General features: G+C 33.6%; 2 protein-coding genes across 10 annotated transcripts in view; one reads left to right on the plus strand and one right to left on the minus strand.

Moving 5' to 3' along the window:
* Nucleotides 1-1039: 1039 nt before the first annotated feature.
* LOC108910536 lies at nt 1040-2996 on the plus strand. Its single transcript, XM_018715157.2, has 5 exons — nt 1040-1147; nt 1260-1802; nt 1870-2028; nt 2084-2211; nt 2293-2996. The coding sequence occupies exons 1-5, from the start codon at nt 1040-1042 to the stop codon at nt 2522-2524; spliced, it is 1170 nt and encodes a 389-aa protein (XP_018570673.1). The 3' UTR covers nt 2525-2996.
* A 4788-nt stretch (nt 2997-7784) lies between these two features.
* Nucleotides 7785-26316, minus strand: part of LOC108910543 (protein daughterless) — a 54417-nt gene continuing 35885 nt past the window's right edge. For 2 of the 9 annotated variants that reach the window (XM_018715164.2, XM_023455012.1), the window contains exons 5-10: nt 23481-23697; nt 23291-23408; nt 23004-23102; nt 16713-16858; nt 16260-16384; nt 7785-13246 (exon numbers count right to left, since the gene is read on the minus strand). In XM_018715164.2, coding sequence (XP_018570680.1) covers nt 13202-13246; nt 16260-16384; nt 16713-16858; nt 23004-23102; nt 23291-23408; nt 23481-23697 — 750 coding nt within the window. In that variant the 3' untranslated portion in view covers nt 7785-13201. Of the gene's footprint in view, nt 13247-16259; nt 16385-16712; nt 16859-18825; nt 18925-23003; nt 23103-23290; nt 23409-23480; nt 23698-26316 lie in introns of all 9 variants that reach the window. The other 7 variants (XM_018715169.2, XM_018715171.2, XM_018715170.2 and 4 more) reach the window with 7 other exon arrangements.

A 26316-nucleotide genomic window follows, 5' to 3' on the forward strand; every position in this document is an offset into this window, starting at 1 on the left:
TTATGATAGTACTGTAAGAAGTTTAGAAAACAAATTGCTTCTTTTTGAATTTGAAGAATGCCTCTTTTTTAGACGTGTTGACCGCACTGCCATCTGGCCGCTGTTGGCCTAACTTCCAAAACTGTGCCTATACTTTTCTTTCTCTAATCTAGGTGTGGGCAATAGATAAGCGAAATTGCAAGCGCACCAAACGGCGAAAGCGGTAAGCTCCGAGACAAGGTAATTTTGACCTTGACTTGACGTTCGTGTTTATTACATATTCATTTGAACAACATTCGTTTTATTTCCCATTATTATTAGTAATTTTGTTATTAAACCGCGGTTATTTGTTATTTGACTTTTGTGTTATTTTATAGGTCTCAAATATTTCATAAATAAATTTTAATGCAAGTATTTATGTCTACCTTGTTTGTTTCTAGCATTACAATTTAATGTACATTATTTGAGGTTATAACTATAAAGTTATTCGTTGTGGAATACCTACATTTCCTATTTAAATGCCAACGAAAACTCTGTTGTATATCAGAAGGGGAGGCAGTTTTTAACACTGGTCATTTGGTACTATGTAGGAAAATTAGGCAATTTAATTTAGAAATTTAAATTTATTCATTGTTTACATTCATTGTGTGAAAAAAAATCTGGCAACGCTGCTCCTTACTAACAACCCTCTTGAAATTCAGGGAGTATTGTCTGTCGACAATATTTTGAAGATTTCTTCAATGGTTTGATGAAAACTTAATTCTGGATTTTTCTTGGACCATGAAAAACAACTAAACAATAATAGTTCGACAATTTTTTCTTTTTATCCATAACTGCTGAAGTTTTCCTCACAGTATTTTCTTAAAATAACAGTGTTCAAAAACCAAACACTAAACACAGTTTTAAATAAAATACAAAACGAAATGTCTGGTACACAAGAAATGTTTACTATTACCTTGTTTCGCTAGTATTACTTGTCACCGCTAGAGGGCGAGCTCAGCTGCATTCGCGGTCTCTGGTTTGTTTATATTTTAGAATAGTTTATAATTATATAAACATTATGCCCAGGAAGTGTAAAATTCCTGGATGCGTTAGTGGCTTGGAGAAAGATAGGAAGATTCGTAATTCTCTTAACATTAGGCAAGCGTCTTTATTTTCAGTGCCAAAAGTAAGTTATATTATAATTAAAAAAACAATAAGAAATCTAGCAAGAAAATGTGTACTACTTAAATCATTTTTTCATAATAAGTGGGTATTGGAAATTCCTTCCTTTTTTTTAGGACAATTCTTTGAGGTTGAAATGGTCAACCATCCTCGGAATAAATTTAAGTCCAACTAATTTTATTTGTGATTATCATTTTAAAGAGGAAGATATCGTGAAAGAAGTAAAACACAATTTTCCGGATGGTACCTCACAGATAATACCACGGGGAAAATGGACGTTGCTACCTGGTGCATTACCGATAAATTCTGAACCTAGACATTTTGAGACTGCGGTAAAGTCAAAACATTTGTCAAACAAAACAACAGACAATCCGTGTGATATATTAAGAAATTCTGAAAACCTATCAGCTACTACTAAAAGGTCAGTAAAATCACTACATGTAGATACTAGTGAAGAATTGCGAATAAAAAGAAAGAAAATCAGTAAAGAAAATAATATTTATATTCATCAGTGTCAGCTTATACAACCTACTGCATCAGATTATAGTACTGCAAAGTATTGTACACCACAAACAACCCAAGAAAACTGCAATGGTAATATTGTGGAAGTAATTGCAGAATCGGATGAAATTCCTTTACAAATTTTGAACGATAAGAAGGTTTGTTGCTAATCGAGGTTAATTGCGTTGTAATTTTTCTTATTAATACACCATTTACCTATTTCAGACGCAATATTCATTTGAGAATATACTCAGTTTCATAAAAATGCCTCCTGCTTGGTTATATATGCTTAACACGAAAGAACTAATATTTGTCCATGTAGATACCCTTACATTAACTGAGAAACTACGAGTATTTCTAACCGCGCCAGACATGTCAGTTTCGGTAAGAACGCAATATTAGTCGATAGTATCACTTGATAATAATGTTTATATTGCAGGTATTATTTAATAAGAGATATAAATATGACTTAAAAGAACGGATTACTTGTGACGATGATCTGTTAAATATTTTTGAACAGCTAAAAAATACACCAGCTTGTACTGGTACAGGGCTAAAACGAATGAGGTAAGAAGCCATAAATATATACTTACAGTATTCTTAAAATCTATCGATTTCTTTACGAGTGTCGATTAATTCTATGTTTAGTGCTTCTGTGAATTGCTGTGGGATAATTTTGGATGAAGAAAAATATCAACGCCAGCAGCGTAATCCACGATGCAAAGCATGCCGTGTTCTCCGTCATCGATTACAAAAACAAATTGCAAGGCAACATCATGCCGTTAATAAAACGTGTAATCCACGGAAAGAGTTGAAAAGTTTTAAGGTTAATTGCAAACGTTTGCAGAAAAAGGTGATCTATCAAAATATTTTCCAGTGAAATTTGATTTTTTTTTTAAATTAAATAAATAGCCGAGTTATAATTAGTTTTTTAAAATGCACTTTAATTGTTTTGTACGCCGCCGCTGTAATATTCATGTGTTACAAATACATGAATTGTTGGCAACCTACAGTGCTTGCTGAGGGGGAGATAGTGCAGGTCGTGGTAGCAATCACAGCAGGTAGGACGGAGCGTAGTCTAGTCACAAAGCAAGAAAAGAACAGATGCAAGCTCAGAATGTTGCGTATAAGGAAGAAGGACTGTTAATATGGTGCTGGAATCCCTGACTGATTTGAAAGCAGTCTACATTATTGATAACTTTCTCAAATTTCTAATTTCAGATTTTATTCATGGAAACTTTAGCTCAAAAAGTTATGAACCGATCGTTATGAACATTGAAAGTGTGTTTCTTTAAGAACTTATAATGAACCAATGAGATGATATCATAATTTTAAGGGCATTTTTTATTCAAAATAAGTAAAAAAAAAAATATATGAAAATCGATGCATTTTTTCAAACACCTGTCAAGACTTCAATTTTCACAATTTTTACCTACAATGTGGTGCATATTCTTAGGATACATGTTAAGAGGGCTCTCTTTATAGTAAATAGGCAACCAGCTATACATTTTTATAGATTTTATTACACAGCTTGTCTAAATATGAATCGATACACAAATAACAGACTTTCCTCCATTCTAACGCAGATTTTCTGTAATATGTAGATAGTTTGAAATTCAAATAAATTTTTGTCGTAAAGAAATTTGTAATTTACTATGCCGCTTGTTCAAAAGCGGCAAATTACAAATTTCTTTACAACAAAAAGTTATTTAAGTTCAAACTATCTACATTTTATAAAAAATCTGCGTTAGCATGGAGGAGAGTCTGTTATTTGTGTATTGATTCCTATTTAGACAAACTGTATAGTAAAATTTTAAAAATACAGCTCTCTTAATAATGCAGGAAAACAATCCATTTTGCTCTCACATCAAAATTGCGACCGCCACAGTTCCCGTGGACAACTAACTCAGATAAGAATCTGAATTGGTTTGTGATTACAATAAAGATAATTTTAACATTTGTCTCTTTAGTGGAAAATTTTAAATAAACGCCAATTCACTCTCCAGCTGACGTCATGCGCCAAGCGAACCGATTTTGGTTCACTCGAATATCATATCTTGTATTCTTTATATCATGGTATTAGAGCATGTACTATATGGAAGAAGCAACGCGTGTTAAAATTTAAAAAGTAAACTGTAGAGAGAAAGAGATGATTTGGGTACTCGTCCGCTCTTTCTCTAATCGTTGAGAAAGGAGTTGCGTTAGCCAATCACGTGCCTGTACGAGAGAAAGATAGGATCCAAACTATCTCTCACTCTCTGTAACAATAAAACTAACAGTAAACTGTAACTAACTTTCTCTGTCACTCATCTACACTGTTGCGATAAGCGTGTTTACTCCACGTAGTATATGCTCTAAGGTACAGGAGATGGGCACTGAACAATAATGATCGAAAATTTTGTTTTGTTTTTAATAAAACAGTGATAAATTGTGGCAAACGTAGTCACTTTTCTAACCTGAAACCTCTGTGAATATCTTGTCCTCCTTTTCTTCTCAACTTTCCTAACTCGCCGCGCCATTATTCCATGGCTAGAAATTGGCCTCAATGATTTGGGATCGAGGGGGATTATCCCTCTTTATCCTGCCTCATCTCGTGTAGGCCTGGACAGCCTTCGTAGGTGGGCCCCATCCGTCGTCTACCCCGACCGCAAATGCGGCCGGTGTAGGCGCTTTGTGGGACCTCCTTTTGTCCTGGCTGGGCCCCNTGGGATCGAGGGGGATTATCCCTCTTTATCCTGCCTCATCTCGTGTAGGCCTGGACAGCCTTCGTAGGTGGGCCCCATCCGTCGTCTACCCCGACCGCAAATGCGGCCGGTGTAGGCGCTTTGTGAGACCTCCTTTTGTCCTGGCTGGGCCCCGCCGGCTAGGGCCCTTTCTTCTGGATCTTTCCTAACTAATGGCATTTGTGCCAACCTCGTCAACAACATATAACGAGCGGGAAATTCAAATGTACAACAAAGGGCTTACAACTTGCTATGCGAGTTTTATTAAACCAACATAAAATGAGTGACAAAAAACAGCATTTTTTATTGAAGATCTTTATAAAAAATGAATATTATGCCAATTGTTGGAGATATGGAAAAGCTCGTACAAAGTAACATAATTTTATGCTTAGCAGCAGGCGCGGATCCAGGATGGGGTGATCGTTGCCTTCCAATTAGTCCAAAAAAAAAAAAAAAAATCAAACAATAAATTAATAGAATAAAAAATTTTCTGTTTAAGAACGTCTTTTTTGCAATGTTTCCTCCAATTTTTTCGTTGACTGCACGGTACAAAAGTACATGGGAGCAGAAATGGTAAAAAAAATTTAGTTAGTGAAATTTGGAATTTTGCCATTTTTAGATGCAATTTTTTTATAAAATGAAATTTAAAAAAATGGCGAAGCCCATTGTGTGTAGAATACAAAAAGCGGTTGCGCAACTTTCGAAAAATTAGTGTGTACCTGTGCCGCTTAGAAGGAACTTTGCTTTCTTGACTGCAAAACCTTTTTTTTTTTTAGTAAAATAAATGGAGATTAAAAAATTTATGTCTGTCAGTTTTCTTGATTGCATACTTTTTTTAAAACAAACTATACGAACACCCCCTTAAAGTTCATCTCTGGATTTGCCCCTGCTATTCCACCCAAAAAAATTTATTCTTTGAATTTGTAGCCTGACTGAAAAAATTCTTGAACTGTCATAGTTTTTTTACCGACATTTTCAAGAAAATAACTTAATTTTTTTTTGTGTGGATGTCATATTGAAAATATTTTTTTTTTGTAAACAAATTACACAATATTTATAATATATTGATTTTAAAACTTTTTAAAGTGCACCATTTATAAAGTTTTTTGAACTCCAATCGAAAAAAGTTAAATGAGAAAATTGTATCTATAAAAAAAAACAATGGATTTGTATTTTTAAATAGTGTTCAAAAAGTTTGGAAGCCCCCACGATCTCAGAAAATACTGCTCAAACAAAAAAATTATTAGGACAAAAGTTGCAGGGTTTCGAGTGAGCAATCCAATGGTGAACTTGACCAAGACCTTGACGGTTACTTAGAGGTCAACCATATACTTTTGATCCCGGTAATGGTAAGAGCAGAAAATTTTACGTTCGAATGTGACATTGACCTTCAAGGTCATTTAGAGGTCAAGTTGAAAATTCTAAATGGAAACATACGTTTGATCCCGGAAATGAAAAGAGCGAAGAATATTAGATCATTTATTAAAAATCGACTTGACCTGTAAACAACCTTGAAGGTCATGGTCAAGGTCATATCCGAACGTAAAAATTTCCATTTTTTCCATTTCCGGGGTCAAAAATATACGGTTCCATCTAAAATTTTCAGGTCGACTACTAAACGACCTTGAAGGTCATAGTCAAGGTCACATCCAGACTTAAAATTTTCCGCTCTTACCATTCCTGGGGTCAAAAGTATACGGTCCCATTTAAAATTTTCAACTTGACCTCTAAATAACCGTCAAGGTCGTGGTCAAGTTCACCATCGGATTGCTCACTCAAAACCCTGCAACTTTTGTTGTAATAATTTTTTTGTTTGAGCAGTATTTTCTGAGATAGAGAGGGGGTTCCAAACTTTTTCAACACCCTGTATATCGATTGCTATATTACGTTCCGAGATATTTCAAAAAAACCGTCAAAAATCGACTTTCCTTGTTTTTGTTGTATCTCTTGTAAATTAAGGTTTTGAAACATGTTAATTGCTGTAAATGTAGCCCTCAGCAAGCGTCTTTTTTTAAAATTAAAAAATGTTAAAAATTTTTCAAATTGTATCGATTTTTCGAAAAAAGGTCATCTTGCTGGACGAATAGTTGCAGAGAAACGAATCAGGGTTCACTTTTTTCCTTAAAGAGTTGTACTTTCATGGTAAAAAAGAGTGATAATGATTTTATTCATTTCAATTGTCCAAAAATGACTTCGAAAAAAGTAAAAATATTTTTAGTCGCTTTTTCTTGAAAATCTTTTTCAATTTTCATTTCTCGACAATGTCTGTTACAGGAATCGATTGCTGGCATTTTTACACGAATTAAAAAAAAAGTTGCTCTACGATCTTCTGGAGCCGAGACAATTTTTTTTCCAAAAGATTCCACAGGCTGCTATTTAAAGTCTACAGCGTCCATTCTTACAGAGATTGAAGTTGAAGACTTATATTTTCAATAAACAAATACTGTGGTTCATTTTAGCCACTTCTACATTTTTAATTGTGCGTCAAACCGAAGCATGCCGCGAGCTAACTGTAGCAGGCGCTTTTTAGCGAGATAAACCAAAATATGACGTTTACGACAGCCTCAAAAGCATGATTACCTTTGAAAAATGTAATTTTCCTTTAGTCTAAAATTCTGTCAACTCTTGTTAACATTTCAATAATTATTTAATAATTGTTTATGAAATAAAGTAAGTACAACGTTTTATGGTAATTATATCTTTTTGTTATAAACGTATTGCAAAATATTTATTTAATTATCGTACAGGAAGTTACGTGGTATAAAAATTTAATTTATTTTCACAGCTCACGGAAAAAACATGTTTTTTAGAATTTTTTCCCCTATATCACCATGTTTTTTGTTTGCGGTGGTATTTTTTGTAAATTTAACATTAGGCCGTGACAGATTGATTGGACTAATAGGTCTGGAGGTTCTGATAGCAGATCTACCCCCACAAAGCCTAGCCCGAGAACAACAAGGGCAACAAAGGCAATGGAAGTGCAATGTAAGTTCCTAAATGGCGATAATCAGGTACATTAGCCACGCCATAGCCCTCTCTCCCTTAACAAAAAAAAAAACATCAAACCAATTTTTTTTACTGAAGATTTCACTTTTTTTAAGATAAATTGACAGGCCGAGTACCCTGTAACTTTTATTCTAAACATTTTCGAACTATTTTTGTTTGAAATGTCCCTCCCTGTCTTCTATTCCACTTTGGGGCCACATTTTAAAAACACCTTGTACATCTATCGATTCAAATTAGGTAACTTTTTTTATACAGGTAAAGTTTCGGTGACAAATTTAAAGTCTTTTGTCAGAATTCCAACATTGTTATCGTTGATAGTTTGTTAACAATGAGGAGAAATCGACAAAATCCATAAAATGTTTTTGTTGAAAAAATCCATGGGGTTGCAAGTGGGGAAATGAAACGGCGAAATTATGAAAAATGGCACATAGTATATTATGTACGTATTGTATATTACATATAGTTGATAATCATTCTTATGTCATAGTCTAGCTGTTTAAACCTAACTTAATCTTTCCTCATCACTCGATATTTATTTTTTCATATATACCTTTTTATATACTTAAAAACACATCCGCTTTAAACGTTTATACAGGCTTAAGGTAAGCTTTACAAATTTGTCCTAATCACTTAGTAACCACATACTCGGTCTTAAAAGTTACAAATTGTCCAATAACTACAAAAATATATAATATAAAATGTTCGCAACACTTTTACAGAATTCGTAGGGCAACAATCGCTGTAACTTTTAAGAGAAGTCGCAAGGAAAATATAAATATATCTGCACCAACACTGGTAAAACTCCCAAGGAAATACACGGCTGCCAACTCGGACAAACGAAACTTGAGAATGAAGGAAAAAAAAAACGTAGAATTTTGTGCCGAAAACTTTCAGTGCTTTTTCTCGCTGCCAATATTTCAGAATAGCGGCCGGCTCATGGAATGAAATAAACACTGGGTACCGATGGATTACGAGAAAATATACTATGCTGAACATTATTGCGTGTAAAAAAAACTTACAAATCGATAAATTTTCATCATACAACAAAATAATACCTATTTTAATTACAACAACTGGGCGTGTCGTTCGACTCGATCCTTCCATCGCGGCACAATCCAAACAAAAATAATATCTAGGCAGTTATTGTCATTTTAATTAAAATACATTGAAATTACTTCTGCGGCGATTACTAATTTACGTTTCTACATTTTATTATTTACACACTCTTGAGCATTCATAGATTCAAAATATGCGTGGCTTAGTAGGCGGAAAAGCATGCACGACAGCTCTGTTATTATTCGAGACACAAAAAAATGTTTGAATAAAGATCGGAGGGAATTAAAAAAAAACTATATGTTAATATTATAGTTAACCAATTATTCCAGAATTGTGATATATTCAGTTTTTTATACGGGACGTTTTCTACAGACATGCAACTGCACGAATTCTAAACTCCACATTTTCTTCAATTTTAAGTGCTACACCCTGTACTTTAGTGTCTCATTTTGTATACTTTTTATCCTTTTTAACATGTATTCAATTATTTCTATAACGTTTTTGCTAATTTTGAAGATATTTATTCATTTTATTACAAATAAATTAGCAGATATAAATAGAAATACCTTCACAAAACTTAAGGATTTTATTCCCCTTATTTGACACAAAACAGGACACTTAAATGTAGGATTCGGTTTGAAAAATTAGAGGAAATGTCGTTTGAAATACGCGAAATTGGCAGGTCTGCAGAAAACACCTTATATAATATAATAAACGTCAATATCTCAACTTTTGTCCGTCACACTGTCGAATATTTTGGTCACTATTACCATTTAAAATTATTTACAATTTTTAAAGAATTTTCAAAATTTGACAATGTTGCAACAGAACATAAAACATTTATGTCAAATTTTGTGACAAATTCAAATATTATAAGTAATATATATAAGTCTCTACCACAAAGATCCGAACCCCCTCGATAAATATCCAGGATTGGGTCCTATAAAAAATTTGGTATTCTTAGATTTGACCTTGACCGTAACTTTCAAGGTCAACTTGAAAATATTCAAGGAAATGCCCTATTTTTTGTATCAACACTTAATAGACTACCAAATTTTTTAATCTGAAGACGGGATTAGAATATTTCTCCGGTATGTCCTTGCAACTTATTTGGAGGTCAAACTCATTTTCTCCGAATAACTCGATAAAAACGATTTAAGCAAGGTTTGTAGTATTTTGAATGACAAAAGAGATGGTGACCTTGGATTTGACCTCGACTTGAAGTTTCAGGATCAGACCAAGGTCGACTTGAAAATTTTAAACGCAACCCCTGTTTTTGTCAGTAATTGATAGAGCACCTGATTTTATGTTTGAATACGAGGTTACAACATTTTTCCAGTATGTCCTGGCTGGTCATATGGAGGTCAAACTTATTTTCTTTGAATAACTCGACAAAAACGTTTAAAAAAAAATTAAATTTAGATTAGGATTATATTTCATCAAATTTTAATTATTAACCAAATTTGTTAAATTCCGAAATTGCCAAGATCATACTAATAGTTTCGGTCAAATGTATATATCAAGTTCTATTACTTTTCTTATCCATTTTTTACATGAAAAGCGAGTCTGGCATAAAATGACACGCAAGAACATCCTGAAAAAATTGCTACTATAAAAGTAGTGTATTCAATTTAATAAGTCTGACCTTGTAACAGGTGGTGAAAGTCGTTCCAAGGTCATCATTTAATTTGTCAAAATCTTATAAATTCTGCTTGAAACATTCGATCTTGTCGAGTTATTTGGAGAAAAATCCGTTTGACCTTCAAATGACCGACAAGGACATAATCAGAAAAGTTTTCTGACCCCATATTCGGACATAAAATTTGGTACTTTATTTATTACTGGCATAAAAAGTAGGTATTGGTAATTTTTTTTGATAACACCCAATCCGGAAAAGATATCGGGAAGTTCAGATCTTTTTGGGATATCCTGTACATAAAATATAAGTAGGCTCTTAAATTATTGACTGCCACATTTTCATAAATCGCCCTGTACATTTTGAAGTAATCTTAAAATATAGTATTTTTGCCCCCTCTAACATTGCATCTCAAATAATAACTGAGATACCGTAGTTTGCGCCATAAATACACCACCCTGTATAAACTATAACAAAACGCAAAATATTTGTAAAATATCAATTTTCTGATATTTTTAAAGAGAAATCTCGAATTTCAATGTACTTTAAGATCAGCATTTGCGGGTCGCATTTGAAAGAAATAATCAGTCCGGGGAAGAATCAGCGGAAAAGCTTCGCCGATTCGTTTCCAAACTGGAAATTAATTTGTTTCTGTGACCCGCAAACGGGTAACAGAGGCGGGGATACTTGAAGATTCGCGATCGAGCCGAACGACGCGCCTTACTTTGTACACATTTTTAGTTGAAGTAATTAAGGGATCTTAACAATCAAAACAAATAATATATAAATATAAATTCACTAGGCGCTAAAATAATAAACAGCTGAAAATATTACATGTTTACTTTAAAAATTCTACTTAGGCAAAAGTTACACTTAAAAAATATATAAACTTAAAATTAATATAAAAAACTGAACAAACTTTTACCAGTAAAATTAGAATGACGCGCTAAACCATTAAAGTCGCGCTGAACGCAGCGGAACGTCCCGACGGAAAGGTTTCCGCCTCGAGACGAACGAATAATTTAAAAACCTTTAGGCTCGGTTATAAATAACTTAAAAAATTCATCATGCAGAAAAGTTTTACTTTCATTTGGCATTACTTTAGGAAAGACCCATGGCTTTTAAATAAGTATATTGCGTAGACGAGAAAATCATGTCAAAATATGTACAAAAACGTAAGTAACTTTTTGTTCCGATCGTAAATACTGGCACACAAAACTCATTCAGCATTATACGTGGCTCGAGACGCCCTCAACTAGCGTCGCTGAAACAGTTTGTAAGCCAACACTGTGTATTGGCCTGGAACACAGCTTCCGTCTAACGTTAATGGCACATTTGATGTTCGTCATTAAAATTACAATCAAGCACGAATGCAAACAAAAATATAAAATTATAACCGCGAATAGCAAATAAAAAATGTTTTTTTCGGAAGTTTCTAAACTAAGAAACAAATTTGAGCAAATTAGTCATTACCTACATTTAAAAAGTCATTTCTAAATGAAATAGCAATTTGTTATCAATTAATCTACACTCTTGTGTTTAAATTGCCCGATATTCTAGAAGAAATAATGATGCTTTCAAAAAAAGTCTAGTAGTGGTGCCGATATTACTGACTTGGTTACAGACCTGTGTGGAAGTCGGTAATGCAGATTACGCACTTAGCGATCTCAACATTTCTGACAAAGGATGAAGAAACGAGGAATTATATGTTTCTTCCCCAAAAACTGCTGTCCCGATAACTAATACCTCAATCTCAATGGATTGACAACTTTGAGCACAATTAGTTCTGATATTTAGGTACATTAAAAAAATAATTGCTATTTGTTCTAATCCTATACTTTCTTCAATTACATTTTTTTGCTCTTCTAAAGGATCACAGTACAAATTAAGAATTGTTCTTCACGAAACTATGCCCTTGTACTTAATTTGTCTTGACATTTTGAACGAAATGAAGATGCTGTCAAAAAACCTCTATTAATGGTACCGATATTACCGACTTCGCGATTTTTTTAATGTTAACAACATCGGAACTAATTGTGCTCAACGTTGAAAATCCACCGAGAAATATTAATTATCGGAACGACAATTTTTGTTTGTTCATCTGTCAGAAATATTGAGGTCGTTCAATACGTAATCTGCATTACCGACCCTTGCACGCAGGTCTGTAACTAATAAAGCGAAGTCGGTAATATCGGTTCCATTAATAGCAGTTTTTTGACAGCATCTCCATTTCATTCAAAATGTCAAGACAAATTAAGTACAAGGGCATAGTTTCGTGAAAACTATTCTTACTTTGTACTGTAGTCCTGTGAGAGCAAAAAAAAACATATTTAAAGAAAGTATAGGATTAGAACAAATAGCAATTATTTTTTTAATCAAAATTGTCAATCCATCGAGATTGATGTATTAGTTATCGGGACAACAGTTTTTGGGGAAGAAACATATAATTTCTCGTTTCTTCATCCGCTGTCAGAAATGTTGAGATCGTTAAGTGTACAATCTGCATTACCGACTCTTCTGCACAGGTCTGTAACCAAGTCGGTAATATCGGTATCACTTCTAATTATCTAGTTTTATTTACCGATTAATCTAGATTGTCGTTTAAAAACTAAAAAAAAAATGGCAAAAAAGGAGATCAGAACATAATACGTATCATTCAGGTTAAATAAACCGTTTTTTAATTATTATTAGAGAGTATTCAAAGAAATTTGGCACAATGAATTAAACGATTATCCGTCTCGAGCCACATATAAAAAAAATTGAAAAACACCCGGCCGAGCGAAGACACAACATGAACGAATTTTTGTCGGTTCAAAAATTATTGAGTATTCAACGTTTGTGATTTGTCGCACGCAAACTGCTGTTGTTCCGTATTTTCATTTTTTTTTTAATTGTGTCTCCGACAAGTGTCCCCCTTAACATTAGAAACTAAAGCTGTCTCATCTAGAATTTTCCATTTACAAAATTAAGTGGAGAGAAATAAGTAATAAAAAATAAGAATATAATAATTATTATATCACTACATAATATTCTTAAAAAAATATATAATCGTTTATGCATGATGTATGATGAACATGATGATGCCGTTTTGTACGAGAGTGTATGTACAGGTAGCAAAAAAAAAATACTATCAATGCTATTGCGGCTGACCTGGATTGTGAGGCAAATTGGTGGGTGCGCCCTGAAAAAAAAACGCACAATTTTTAACTCGGTGCACAAATTAATAACAATTATCGACGATTACGTTTAGAATTTCAAATAATGCGTCGTAGGGATCCCCGTTAACTTAAAGAGATACAAAGTCGGTTAAATTAGAAGGAAATTGCGGAATTTGAAGACAATACGTCGAAGATAAATTTTACCCGTCTTTTCGTTTTGAAATTATTCATGAAAATTTTTACTTTTTTAATCTAAAACAGAAAGAGGCGTTTTTTTTAGACTGAAAAATTATTAGAACGCTTAGGGGATCGCCTAGCCGGACGTCTTGGCCAGTGGATTTCGATTTCGTAAGCATCACGGACGCAGGCTGGAATTTGGATGGGTGACCTAAGGCAGGCTCGGGGACGTGGCTGTGGCAGCATCACGGACTCAAGCTGGAATTTGGATGGGTGACCTAAGGCAGGCTCGGGGACGTGGCTGTGGCAGCCTACCAGAGACCTGGGTCGCTCAACATTTTCCACGTGCGTGTGGTCCCCGATAAATGGTAATGAGAACAGAGCAAAGAAAATCTCTGTAACTCATGACCATGCTATCATACATAAACTCTACGAGACTTTGCCACCAAGCCACCGGTGTAGTAAATAGGATGGTTTGAAGAAAAGTAGTCGAGTAATGAAGGAGGGTGTACAAGGGGCCTAATAAGGCCTAAGTGCCGCGGTGGAAAAACAATTCCACCACCCTCCGACATACATACATACTAGAACGCTTTTTTATGGATAACTCGAATACAAAGCGTTCTCAAAATTGAGGCAATGTGTAGAACTTGCAAGAAATCGATAAACACTTCTCCAATGCAATAAATTAATTTTTACCGATTCCAAGAAAAAAATTTTAAGGATCACTGAGTTTTCATTCATTGTGTATCGTTCTTGATATTTTTGGCCATTTCAAGTAGTAAAGGCCTTCTTTGTTTTTGTTTCTTTAAACATCATGTGTCACGTCACATTTGAACTAAATTATCAAACAATCGTGGTGTTGGATCTGCACTTTGCCAACACTCCCCATAAATTTAAAGCGTATCTACAAGATGCCACGATTGCACTTTGTCAACATTCCTCATAAATTAAAAGCATATCTACGTGTTGATCGTTTTCATAAATACGTGCCACGTTTTACCTCAGGTGACTCAAATTGCTTCTTTAAACACTACGTACCACAGCATATTCGAACCAAATTAAGAAATACTCGTGGTGTTGGGTGACTTCTAAACGAAAATCTTTCAACAGGCAAGCAAGATGCCACAATTGCACTATGTCAACATTCCTCATAAATTAAAAGCATATCTACATGTCGATCGTTTTCATAAATACGTGCCATTGCTTAAATACTGCGAACAGCGAAAAACTATAACAGGGAAAATTGCCATTGACAGCATTGTTCCTATTGCGGTCCTGGCATATTTACAAAATTTATTTGTCAACGTCTGTCTGCAGCGTGCACAGTCTTGCTCGATGTAACTCGTGGCAAAAATAAAATCTCTGCCCAAAAACAACTTCTAAAAGCCTTTTCTACTCGCTGTCCAACATTTTCCAAGTTAATATTCTATTTCCATAAGCTTTATTTTTTAAACGATCCTATAGAAGAAAATTATAATGATTTCGTAGACGTTCACCGTTGGACCGTTTTCAACAGTTTTTAGAATTTCTACCTTAATTTCAGACATTTCAGGTGATGTCTCTCATGTTGCTTCTTTAAAACACTCCGTATCACAACACATTTGAACCAAATTAAGAAACACTCGTGGTGTCGGGTGATTTGTTAACGAAAATCTTCCAACACACAAATGAGATGCCGTAATTGCATTTTGTCAACATTCCCCGTAAATTAAAAGCATATCTACACATTGACTGTTTTCACTGTATCATTTTCATTATAACTTCACACTTTTTCAAATGACCACAAAGAAAAAATTATACAGAACACTGATTTATTGTTCATCATTTTCGACATTTTCCAGAACTTCAATTTCTACCATTTATGGTGGTAAGGCCTTTCCAAGATAACATTCACAGTGTTGGGTGCTTTCTTAACCAAAATTTTCCGTATATAAACGAAATGCTGTAGCTGCATTTTGTCAGTGCTCCCCCCGTAAATCAAAAGTGTATCTACAAGTTCATTATTTTCATAAATGTGTGCCACTGTTTAAAAACTGAAAAACAAAAAACCGCAACCGAGAAAAATGTTATTTATAGCATTGTTTCTATTACGGTTTTGGTATTTTTACAAAAATTGGTGAAAGTTGCGTAATTTCTGACATTTTCAGCCATTTTGTGTGGCGAAGGCCTTTAGATGAGAACACCTTAGAATTAAGTTAACACAATGTTCGTAGCGTCAGATAATTTTAATAAAAATATTTCTGTGCGCAAAACAAGATGCCACAGCTGCAGTTTGTCAACACCCCTCGTAAACCAAAAGAGTGTTTATAAATCATAAGGATTGCCAAGTATTTATTGCTGGATGGTTTTCGTCATTTTCTAGAATTACTTCATTCTTTACTTCAGCCGTTTCAAGTGATACAGGCCATCCTGCATGTTCTCCTCGTTCTTTTAAAACGTTTCATGTTAGGAGGCCTTTTCATTAAGTTAACACACATTCGTTGTGCCGGGTGATTTCTTAACGTAGATTTTGCATTGTATAATTAAAATGCAGCCACTGCATTTTGTCAGCGCTTCCCCATAAATTAAAAAGCCTTCAAGTTCATTGTTTTCGTAAAAATATGTCCTCGTTTAGGAAACACAAAGAATAAAAAATCACAACCGAGAAAAGCAGACTGATAAGCGAATAATTATGACAATGTATTTGAATTCTCCATGAAAAGTGTTTGGTTTTAAATTAAAAGAATAGATAATTTTTCGTCAAAACGAAAAAAGATAACACGAAATTCAGCCGACCTAGTATCTCCAAACATAACCAAGATCCCCGCGATGCGGCTCGAGAAATGGACACCCGGCAGACAATATAAAAGCGATACTCACAGGTAATGTGGGATAATGAGGGGCAGAGAGCATATGGTGTGGTCCTGGGCCTAATTTAGGTCCGTCCTCGGCTTTTTCTTCCTCCCGTCGCTTCAGACAGGCTGCTTTTGGATTTAAATTTCGTTCTGTAAAGTAACGTACACAACAAAAATAAAAATACAAGTACATTTACATTATTCGATATCGTGCAGCACGATTTACTTTTTATTGAATAGTAATATTCCGCCCCCTCTCCCACACAAGTTCTTAAGATGTGAAAAATGAGAAGTGTCGTTTTTATTATAATGTTTTGAAGATAAACTTACAACCCTAAACAAAATCTCAAAAAAAAAAAATGATAAAAAGTGAACATAAGTTTAATTTTATTGAGTTTTAAAATTAATCGAATTCAAAACGTCAACAAATTTTTTTTTGTCTAAATTAAAGGGGTAGTGGTAATCATGTCAGACCTACCTCTAACTTGCTGTTCCAGCGTCATGATAACCTCGACAGCCATATTTAGAATACCGAGTTTAGTTTGCGGTTTGTCCGTTTTTAAATGTGCCATACACATTCTTCCTAGTTCTTTGAGAGCTTCATTTATATCACGAATACGTATCCTAAAAGCAACAGCAACACCATAAATAACACGAAAATCAATCCACGGAATGATCGTTCTCTTGTATTTAGCAAAACATATACTCGGTTAAGTTTATTGATACAGCAGCCGTCATTTATGACAAAGTTGTGCAGTAAATCACGCAAATATTGTTACTCTTCCGTCGTAAACGAGCTAAGACAATCATAAATTCAGATACTTTGTGTTATGTGGCTTAGCGTCAGTTTAGTTGTTAGGGTAATAATTATTTTCTATCACCAATTACGCAGGGTGCTAATTTAAGTGGGTGTCAGTCGTTTTAGGGTAAATACATAATCGACCTACAATTCATTTTTTAAACTGCACTTGTATTATTTTTTTCTTTTAATAAAAAATTTGTTACTATTTTTTTAAAGAACTATGTTTAGTTTGTGAATTTCGGTGTCAATAACCTTTGAATTGACCTAGTTTAGGTGAACTACTGATGAGATATGACAATAGGGCATTAGGCGAGCAACAAACAAACACTAACGTTAATGTGGCGAAACAAGAAGGCCAACTACGTTACCACTTTATTTAATTAAATTTACTTTAATTTTAGTTTATTAATTTACGAAGTTTTTGTAATTTTTCGACTTTCTGTATGTAGTATTGGTTTTTTCCGGACTCGAAATAAAATTTATACAAGGCAATCCAAAAGTCCCGGTACGCAGAAAAACTTTTGAAGAATGCATTTTGGGAAAAAATGTTTCAGACAAAATGTAAGGATTTTTCCCAGCCTATCTGATGGTGACCTTGGATTTGACCTTCAAAGTCATTTGTAGGTCAAGGTAAGTCAAATTTGGTATACGGGGGTATACCAAATTTGGCGTAAATTGGTTGATTTTTTAAAAATATTGTCTGCCATCTTGGATCCGCCATCTTATATTACGAATTTTTAAAAGCCGATTTCAGATTTGTGATCAGCGACCCCAAAAACCGAGTACTGCCGTACCGGGACTTTTGGAACTCGACACACATTTGACCTTGAAGGTCATGGCCAAGGAATTGGCCAAGGTCATAGTTAAATGTCAAATTTTCTGTTCTTTCCAAATCCGCAATAAAAAATAGCGGTTCCCATTTAAAAAACTTAACTTGACCTTCAAATGACCTTGAAGGTCAAAGTCAAGGTCAAATCCAGAGTCACCATCAGATAGCCAGGGAAAATCCTTACACTTTTGTGTAGACCATATTTCCCAAAATGCATTTTTTGAAAGTTTCTCTGCCGTACTGGGACTTTTGGAACTCGACCCACATTTGACCTTGAAGGTCATTGTCAAAGTTATGGTCAAGACCACATTTGAACGTAAAATTTCCTGCTCTTTCCAAATCCGCAATAAAAAATAGGGGTTCCCATTTAAAAAACTTAACTTCACCTTCAAATGACCTCGACGGTCAGTCAAGGTCAAATCCAAGGTCACCATCAGATAGCCAGGGAAGAATCCTTACACTTTTGTCTGAAACATTTTTACCCAAAATGCATTCTTCGAAATTTGTTCTGCCGTACTGGGACTTTTGGAGAGCCCTGTATATCGCAGTGCCGTATTTTATTTTATTGCAAAATTTAAAGTGGTATTCAGCGAAGTGGTTTGTGTAGTATTTATTTCAGTGTTTAATGACAGTACGGTGTGTTTGTGCGTATTCATCGTCAAATTTCTGTGATATGAAAAAAAAAAACATGTAAACGAATCGAGAAAACAATTTTTCTCTAAAAGTCAATCCATTCAAAGTAACACCCTATTAGCTGCTAGAAACTTCACCATAAATGACGACTGCCATATCAGAAACTGTTAGTCCCTTAACCTAAATTTTTTAACAAAAGTACTATCAACTTTGCCAAAAAAAAATTACATATGTTAAGTGATGTTATTTTTAAACGTTTTGAAAGAAACAGCATGAATATAGGCCAAAATATACTATAACCTCAAAAGAGAATTAAGAGTATCACACCTTTCCCTCGCGTTATTAGCCTGCCTCCTTTCTTTTTCCCTTTGCGCTTTGATATCTGGATCTAACTCCCCCTCCTCCGTCTCGTCCGCGCTGGAACAACTGACATAATATTTACGAACGTGCCAGGATCGTAAAAGCGGAATCGGTAAACTCCGCATGAGAATTTACAGAATCATGAATCACTTGTTTGTTTACAGTTAATCAACGTTACACAACAAAAGCAAAACGTTAACTTTAATTGACGAACTATCGTTTATTGGAGAAAATGTTTGGTTTGATGCATGATTCGTTTCACTCAAAGTGAAAAAAGGACAGCCGGCTCAGGAGAAATTGTAACCCCTATTCTTTTTTTTTGTTCTACCGAGATAAAGGGAGGTACACGTCGTGTATTTATTTCGGGTATACAGGCCCATATTCAATGTGTCTCTGCAAGAGATTTTAATTAAACAAACATCCAAAAACTACTACATGCTGGCCAAATTCGCAACGACGAATGTTACGTTACAAAAATTCCACTCATGAAGCTGGTAGATACTTTTTGACAAGCTCCTTATCAATATCAGACTGAGTCGGTATCACGTAACATTTGTATTCTGAATATGGGCCTCTAATTAACATATCAAGAGGGGATTGGGTGGTATTTAAAGGAAAACTATAAAGTTTTAGTATGAATAGAAATAGGTACAGTAAAAAATATAAATTAACGTAATTAGATAAGTATACGATTTATAAATTTGTGAAACGTTTTTTTAGTAGTCACACGAAAGTGTTTTGAATTTGACCTGCATTTTATTTATTTTTTTTTTTTGTAAAAGAGTTACAACAAAAAAGTTTTGTGTTTATCAGAACAAACTTTTTGGTTCTTGTTTTTGATATCCTTGACAGTTATACCCAAGTTACTTTCATTTTTATGCAAAAAGTCCTTTCATTTGTGGTATATAAAACACTGAAGCGAAATGATTTGTTACATTTTGTTCAGTGCAATTTTGTACACAATAATTCTATATGAATGGCCAACTTTTAACAACCCTGACCCCTTTCGATTTGGTTGAAACTTTTTTATTGTTTGCTACCCCATTGAAAACCTCTGAGAATTCTTTCAAATTTTTTCACCCAACTCAAAAAAGGTTATGAATTTTTGAAAAAAATAGCTTTTTTTTTAAAATAACCACAAGTTATCGAGGTTTTTTTTCAAAATTTTTGTTTTTAACTTTTTGAAAAAAAATTGATCAAAATTATCTGGACCTATCTTCACTGTTTTTTTTTCAATTTACGAAAAAAAAAAACGAAAATTTCTCGATTACTTACCATTTAAAATTTTTTTTTTTTCTTTTGAAAAACTATAAATCCAAATTTTTTCAGTGGTGTATTTTCATTTTCAATTTTTTTTTGATTGAAAATTTTTTTTTTTCAAATTAGCTTATTTCACATACCATTTTGAAAACTTTTGAAAATGTATATAGAATCCCAAAATTGAAAAACAATATTCTATGCAGCGATTGATGAGAATTTCAAAAAGTCAAAAGAGGATGGTTTCAAAATGACTTATTTGAGTTTAAATGTGTTGCATGTCTTTTTTTAAAGCCCACTGTTCGTCCAAAAGTGGACCTAATAACAACTTTTTTCCATTTTCTTTGTTTTTGGATGTAGTTTTCGAATAAAAATACAAAAAAATTATTCAAAATGATCATTTTTTTCTTAACTTTTTAAAAAATAGATCAAAATTCAATAAAAAAATAGGAAACGAAAAAACACCACTGAAAAAATTTGAGTATTTATAAAAAATTTCATTTTTTATAAAAAAAAAAGTCAAAAATGGTAATCAACGACATATCGTTTATTTACGAAAATTGGAAAAAAAAAACATTTGAGATAGGTCCAGATAATTTTGATCTATTTTTTTTCAAATGTACATTTAAAAATAAATATTTAAACAAAAAACGTCCCCATATATCAATTTTTTAAAAAGTTATGGTTATTTTTTTAAATTCATCTTTTTTTGAGTTGGGTGAAAAAATGAAAAAAATTCTCAGAGCGGTTTTCAACGGGGTAGAAAACAATAAAAAGCTTCAGCAAAATTGAAAGGGGTCAGGGTTAAAAGTGGTCGAATTGGCGTGGAATGCCTCGCATACATCGAAGATGTCAAAAATCTGTCAAAAACAAGTGCAAAGATGGCTGCTGTTTTAGGGAACTTTTGGCTGGCAGCAACCAGGGAGCAGCACTATCGATGTTGTCAGATATCAGAACATTTGCCACAAAAAGAGGAAATTTGTTTATTAAACCGCTGCGATAGGGTGACAAATGTAATAAACTCAATAAATAATAATGACAAGTGACGAACTACAAAATGTCAAAAGAAATATAGGAAATATAGAAATTATTTTACGATGATCTCGCTTCTCAAATTAATGATTGTGACATCACAAAAACCAAAATAATTTTTTTCAGCTGGAAAAACAATATGCATGCAGTGTTTTTTTTTAAATATAGTAAACAATGTGCAGGTCACCGTATTTATGTTTTTTTTACAAGATGTCCGGAAACTATGAGTAAAAATTTAAGTTCTTTTTTAAAATTTGTTACAATTACCATTAAACTCTATTACTAGCGGCATGCACGATGGCATCACCACATCGCCTTACATCTTTGCTGTTGGTAGAAAAAAAGCACTTACGAAGAAGCATTTTCAAAATTACTAAATATTTAAAAAAATCTTAATTAAAAGGTTCGTCTGATCCAAGTTAAAACCATTTTCAAGAAAAAATGTATTTTAGTTTTGGGGCAGCCAAAAAACAGTTAAAATTTATTTTGCAGTTAAAATGAATATAAAAAGATTTTACATAAGCATTAAAATCTGACATTTATTAATTTGTGAGCGGAAAATATAGTGGCAAATTAACGCAAAGTTTTAAATACATTTTTTCTTGGACACGATTTATGTTACGACTGGATTTGTTGAATTTTTATTAAAAATTGCAATTTTAAAGTTATGGGTGAGATATAACCTACAATTTAGTTGTCATTTTTCATTTGTCAATGGCACTTAATGCCTACTGGCACAAAGCGTTGCTTTGCACCTACTAGTAGAAAGTGACCTAACGTTTTAAACTAAACTTGGTATTATATGAAACAACTACTTTAAAGAGGCCTGTTGTCTGCAGGATAGTTATTTCCCACAATATCAATAGCTAAAAAATTAATTTCACCTTTTATAGCACCAACGGAGTAGGCCACTTCAGTTAGTAGGTACAAAACCATGCTTTCTGCTAGTAGGCATTGAGTGACATTGACATTTAAAATATAACACACTTTGTAGGTTATGATCAATTTCATAGTAAACAATGGCCATTTTAAACTGTTTAAGGTTTCAGAATTACAATGGAAACTTTTTTGTAGGTACAATTTGTTACCAATAAATGTATATACCAAATTTGAAATAAAAATCACTGAATTAAAGAGGTTATAGCAAAATGTTCATAAAAAAATAAGTTTGAGAATTCACAATTATAATGGGACTTTTTTCATAGGTGCAATTTGTTACCAATAAATGTATATACCAAATTTGAAAAAAAAATCACTGAAATACAGAGGTTATGGCAAAATGTTCATAAAAAATAAGTTTGAGGTTATGTAACTTCAGAATTATAATGGAAACTTTTTCGTAGGTGCAATTTGTTACCAATAAATGTATACCAAATTTGAAAAAAAAAATCACTAAAATAAAGAGGTTATGGCAAAATGCTCACAAAAAAAAAGTTTGAGGTTGTGTAACTTCAGAATTATAATGGAAACTTTTTTCATAGGTGCAATTTGTTACCAATAAATGTATATACCAAATTTGAAAAAAAAATCACTAAAATAAAGAGGTTATGGCAGAATGTTAATGAAAAAAAATAAGTTTGAGGTTATGTAACTGTGATAAAAAATAGACATCCAAAGTTTTTTCGCAGTAAATGAATAAATAGGAATTAGCTAGAATATTAATGTATTTTAAGAACTGAGGCTTTTTTTCTTGGTCGTCAATAAACGAATTATTTTTACGAGTGGTAAATTTTTCGCTCATAGCTTCCGGACGTTAAATAAATCTGTGAGGGCATTAAACTGGTACGGGATTAATTCGGACATAAGGGGATGTATTAAGAGACAGCGTAGGTGTTGTTATTTGTTGTTTTACATACCGTTCACGAACATTGTTGGCCTGTCTACGCTCTTTCTCGCGTACGGCCTTGTTGCTGGGGTCATCAATTTCATCCTCGTCGGCATTACTTGAAAAACTACTTAAAACAGGAATTTTTATTTCCAAGAGGACTGCGTAACAGGAGCAAAAATCGTGACATAAAACTTTCGGTTAAGTAAAAAAAAAAAATTACCACTCCAGCAATTTTTTTTTGCTACTGTTACGAGAGCAAATCTCCATCGGATTAAGTCAACGTATAATATCGTGATATTCAAATTCAATACTTACTATCTCCTTGATCGCTTGCTGGTTTTGGTTGGAGGTCCGCTCGTTGAATTTGGTTGTACTATGCTTTCTACTGAACTGGATGGTTTTGTGTCGCTGTCTGGGGGCTCTTTACGTTTTTCTGAAACGAAAACGGCGAATTATAGACTTCGGCGTAGCCGACCGAACGATATTGTCGTTTTGACGCACTCACTTGTGTTATACGTGGGTCGTTCGACTTTGACGGGATCGGGTAAGTGTGGATCGGGGGGTGGAGGTGCCGAGTAGCCGAGCTGTGGCATTTGATGCGCCGCTAAATTATTTGGAAGCTGCCCTACTAAACCTAGTTGTGATTCCGCGTGGTTCCTTAACACATTTATCGCATCGTCCAGTCTTTCTTCCATTCGAGTACCCTGCAATGGGAAACACAACTGACACGATTATGAAAACATCGATCCATCAACAGAATTGTAGAAATATACAGAATAAGCACATTTGTTATAAATATCAAGGAAATGTTAAGTTATGAAATTTTTAAAAATATGGCCAAAATGGGACAAATTTTATTAAATCTAGTAAGGTTCTGAAAAGTTCCTTTAAAAATACGTTTCATTAGCTGGAACTCTCTTGTAATATATTTTTTCCTTTATTTTGATGAGTACTGTCAACAAAGTCTGTTACGCTATTTATTGACACCCCGTATATACAGGGTGTCCCGAAATTAGGGGGCAATATTTCTAGAGGGTGTTCTATGTCGAAAAATATTACTTTTTCTTTATATAAATGTGGGTTCAAAAATTCTTCCTAAGGAAGTTATAGCCACTTGAAGGGGCCACTCTGATGATGGTTTTTTCTAAATAACTCCGAAACCCGTTGAGATAAATTCATGAAATTTGGTAACTAGCTTAACTCCGCTACTACAATGAAATTTACAAATTTTCATCACATACATTTCTACACTGGGGGGGGAGGGGGGTAAAATTTACCATAACTTTTTTATGCTTTAACTATTTTGACTTTTTGTATGCGGGAGCGCAAATGGCTCCATCTGTCGTGCGGACTCCCAACAGTGCCATTCAAATGGCTACAGTAGGAAGCGACCTGCTATATTGCAGGTAGGTACTTGTTGCACGACTGCCACCCACAGAGGGCGAAGACAATGTTTTAATTGTCAGTGTTGCGAGAAACAACTACTCCGCGAGCTATATGCCCCTACCGGCATTGAATTATAAACAAAAAATATTTTGACTTTTGACTGAAAAGTATGAAATTTCAGAATTTTCTAGTAAAAAAAAAATTCTTGGTCCATAATAGTAGAATGTACCATTTTTGTATAAAATCCGTTTAAAAATAATGTTACATGTGTACCCGGGAATCGAAATTGTCAATATTTTCTATCGTAGCGGGTTGTGAAGAACAAAAACGCGTTTGGCGTCATTTGCATTGACAGTTGTTATTTCCGTTTTGCGAATTGTTATTTTCACAGAAATTTATTATTTTTAGTAAATTATTATTTGACAAAGTAAAAAAAAAACAATTGAAGATAAAGGTTTCCGACCTAAAAAGCATACTACTATTAAAGGGGCGACTCGGTGGACTATTAATAGGAATTTTGGGAGGCATCAATAATTAGGGTCGTCATATTTTTTTTGTGTAGGCACGTGTGTAACGACATAACAAAAAATTGCAGGCCTGAAGTATATGCATTATAAAAAGAGAAGGTTTTGAAATTATTTTGTCTTGCCACATTATTTTTCTTGTCCCTGAGAAAATTAATATTTTGAAATAAGAATTTGTGTCATATTCTGCAGAAAGTAGGTAGGTAGGCCTTGAAGGCAACAAAATAAAAATATATTTTAAGGACCTGTTCTGGAAGTGAAAATAAGTAAATAAGTTCATGACATTATGGGTTCGGAAATATTTCCTTTCTGAGATAGATGTCGAAAGAAATTTAAAATCCGGTTTTTTCTAAATATCTCGAAAACGATTTAAGATATTACACTGCCACTGTACTATACACCAAAGCTCAGTGTAATATCTTAAACCGTTTTTGAAATATTTAGAAAAACGGGATTTTTTTAAATTTTACATCTATCAGAAAGGAAGCATTGCCGGGTCCATAATGTTATGGACCCGGGAACTTATTTTGACATCATTTTACAAACAATGAAAAAACAAAACAGTCTAATAATATATCCAACCACCATCCAAATCAATAAAGGTTTGTAATCTGTTTGGCATAGATATATAATTCACATCTATAGCGTTCCAAATATTTTGTATACGTTCCCAGAGCGTATCTCTATTTGGTGGAATATTGTCATACTGTTCATTCAACTGATGCATTATATACGCCCATAAATGTTTTTTTTATAAAAAGTAGTTTCCATTTTGTTTCATTCCAAAATATTGATTAGAACCCGAGTAATCACGGAAAAATTATTTTTGGGGGTGAACATAAGGGTTAATTTGCATCTGTTTAAATCCGTTTTAGGCTAAAAGAAAAAATATTAGTTATTAAGGGCTCACATATAGCTGAGCACCTAGAAGTAGGGTCATGTTTAAGATTTTTTTTCGTGTATAAAACTGCATTTTTTTTTAAAAACCATAATAAACATTTTGAAGTATGGCATTTATTATAAATTGTGTGAAAATTGGGTTCGAAAATTTTGAGTGGTAAAAAAATTGCAGTCGTTTTCCGGGGTGTGTTTTTTTCGAGAGCGTTCGCGGTACCAGACGTGCCTCCGCCATTTCTTATCTGAAAAAAAAAAAATAATTTTCTCAAAGTAGATAGACAGAACTAGTACTTATCGAGCCGGAATTTGCGAATTCAATTTTTTCGGGTCATGGCAGTCATTTGCATAAAATTGGCGGTTTTTCGCCTTAAAATTGTTGAGTAATTATAAGAAAAAAAAAAACTATGTAAAATATCGAAAAAAGGGCTCGATAAGTACTAGATTATTGTGTGAAGCATAACTTTGAAAAATTTGATCCCGATCGGTTCAGTAGTTGCGGAGATATTTCTGGTACCGATTTTGAAAATACTGTTT

Source organism: Anoplophora glabripennis, unplaced genomic scaffold (assembly GCF_000390285.2).
Source record: "Anoplophora glabripennis isolate ALB-LARVAE unplaced genomic scaffold, Agla_2.0 scaffold501, whole genome shotgun sequence".
NCBI classification, from domain to species: Eukaryota; Metazoa; Arthropoda; class Insecta; order Coleoptera; family Cerambycidae; genus Anoplophora; species Anoplophora glabripennis.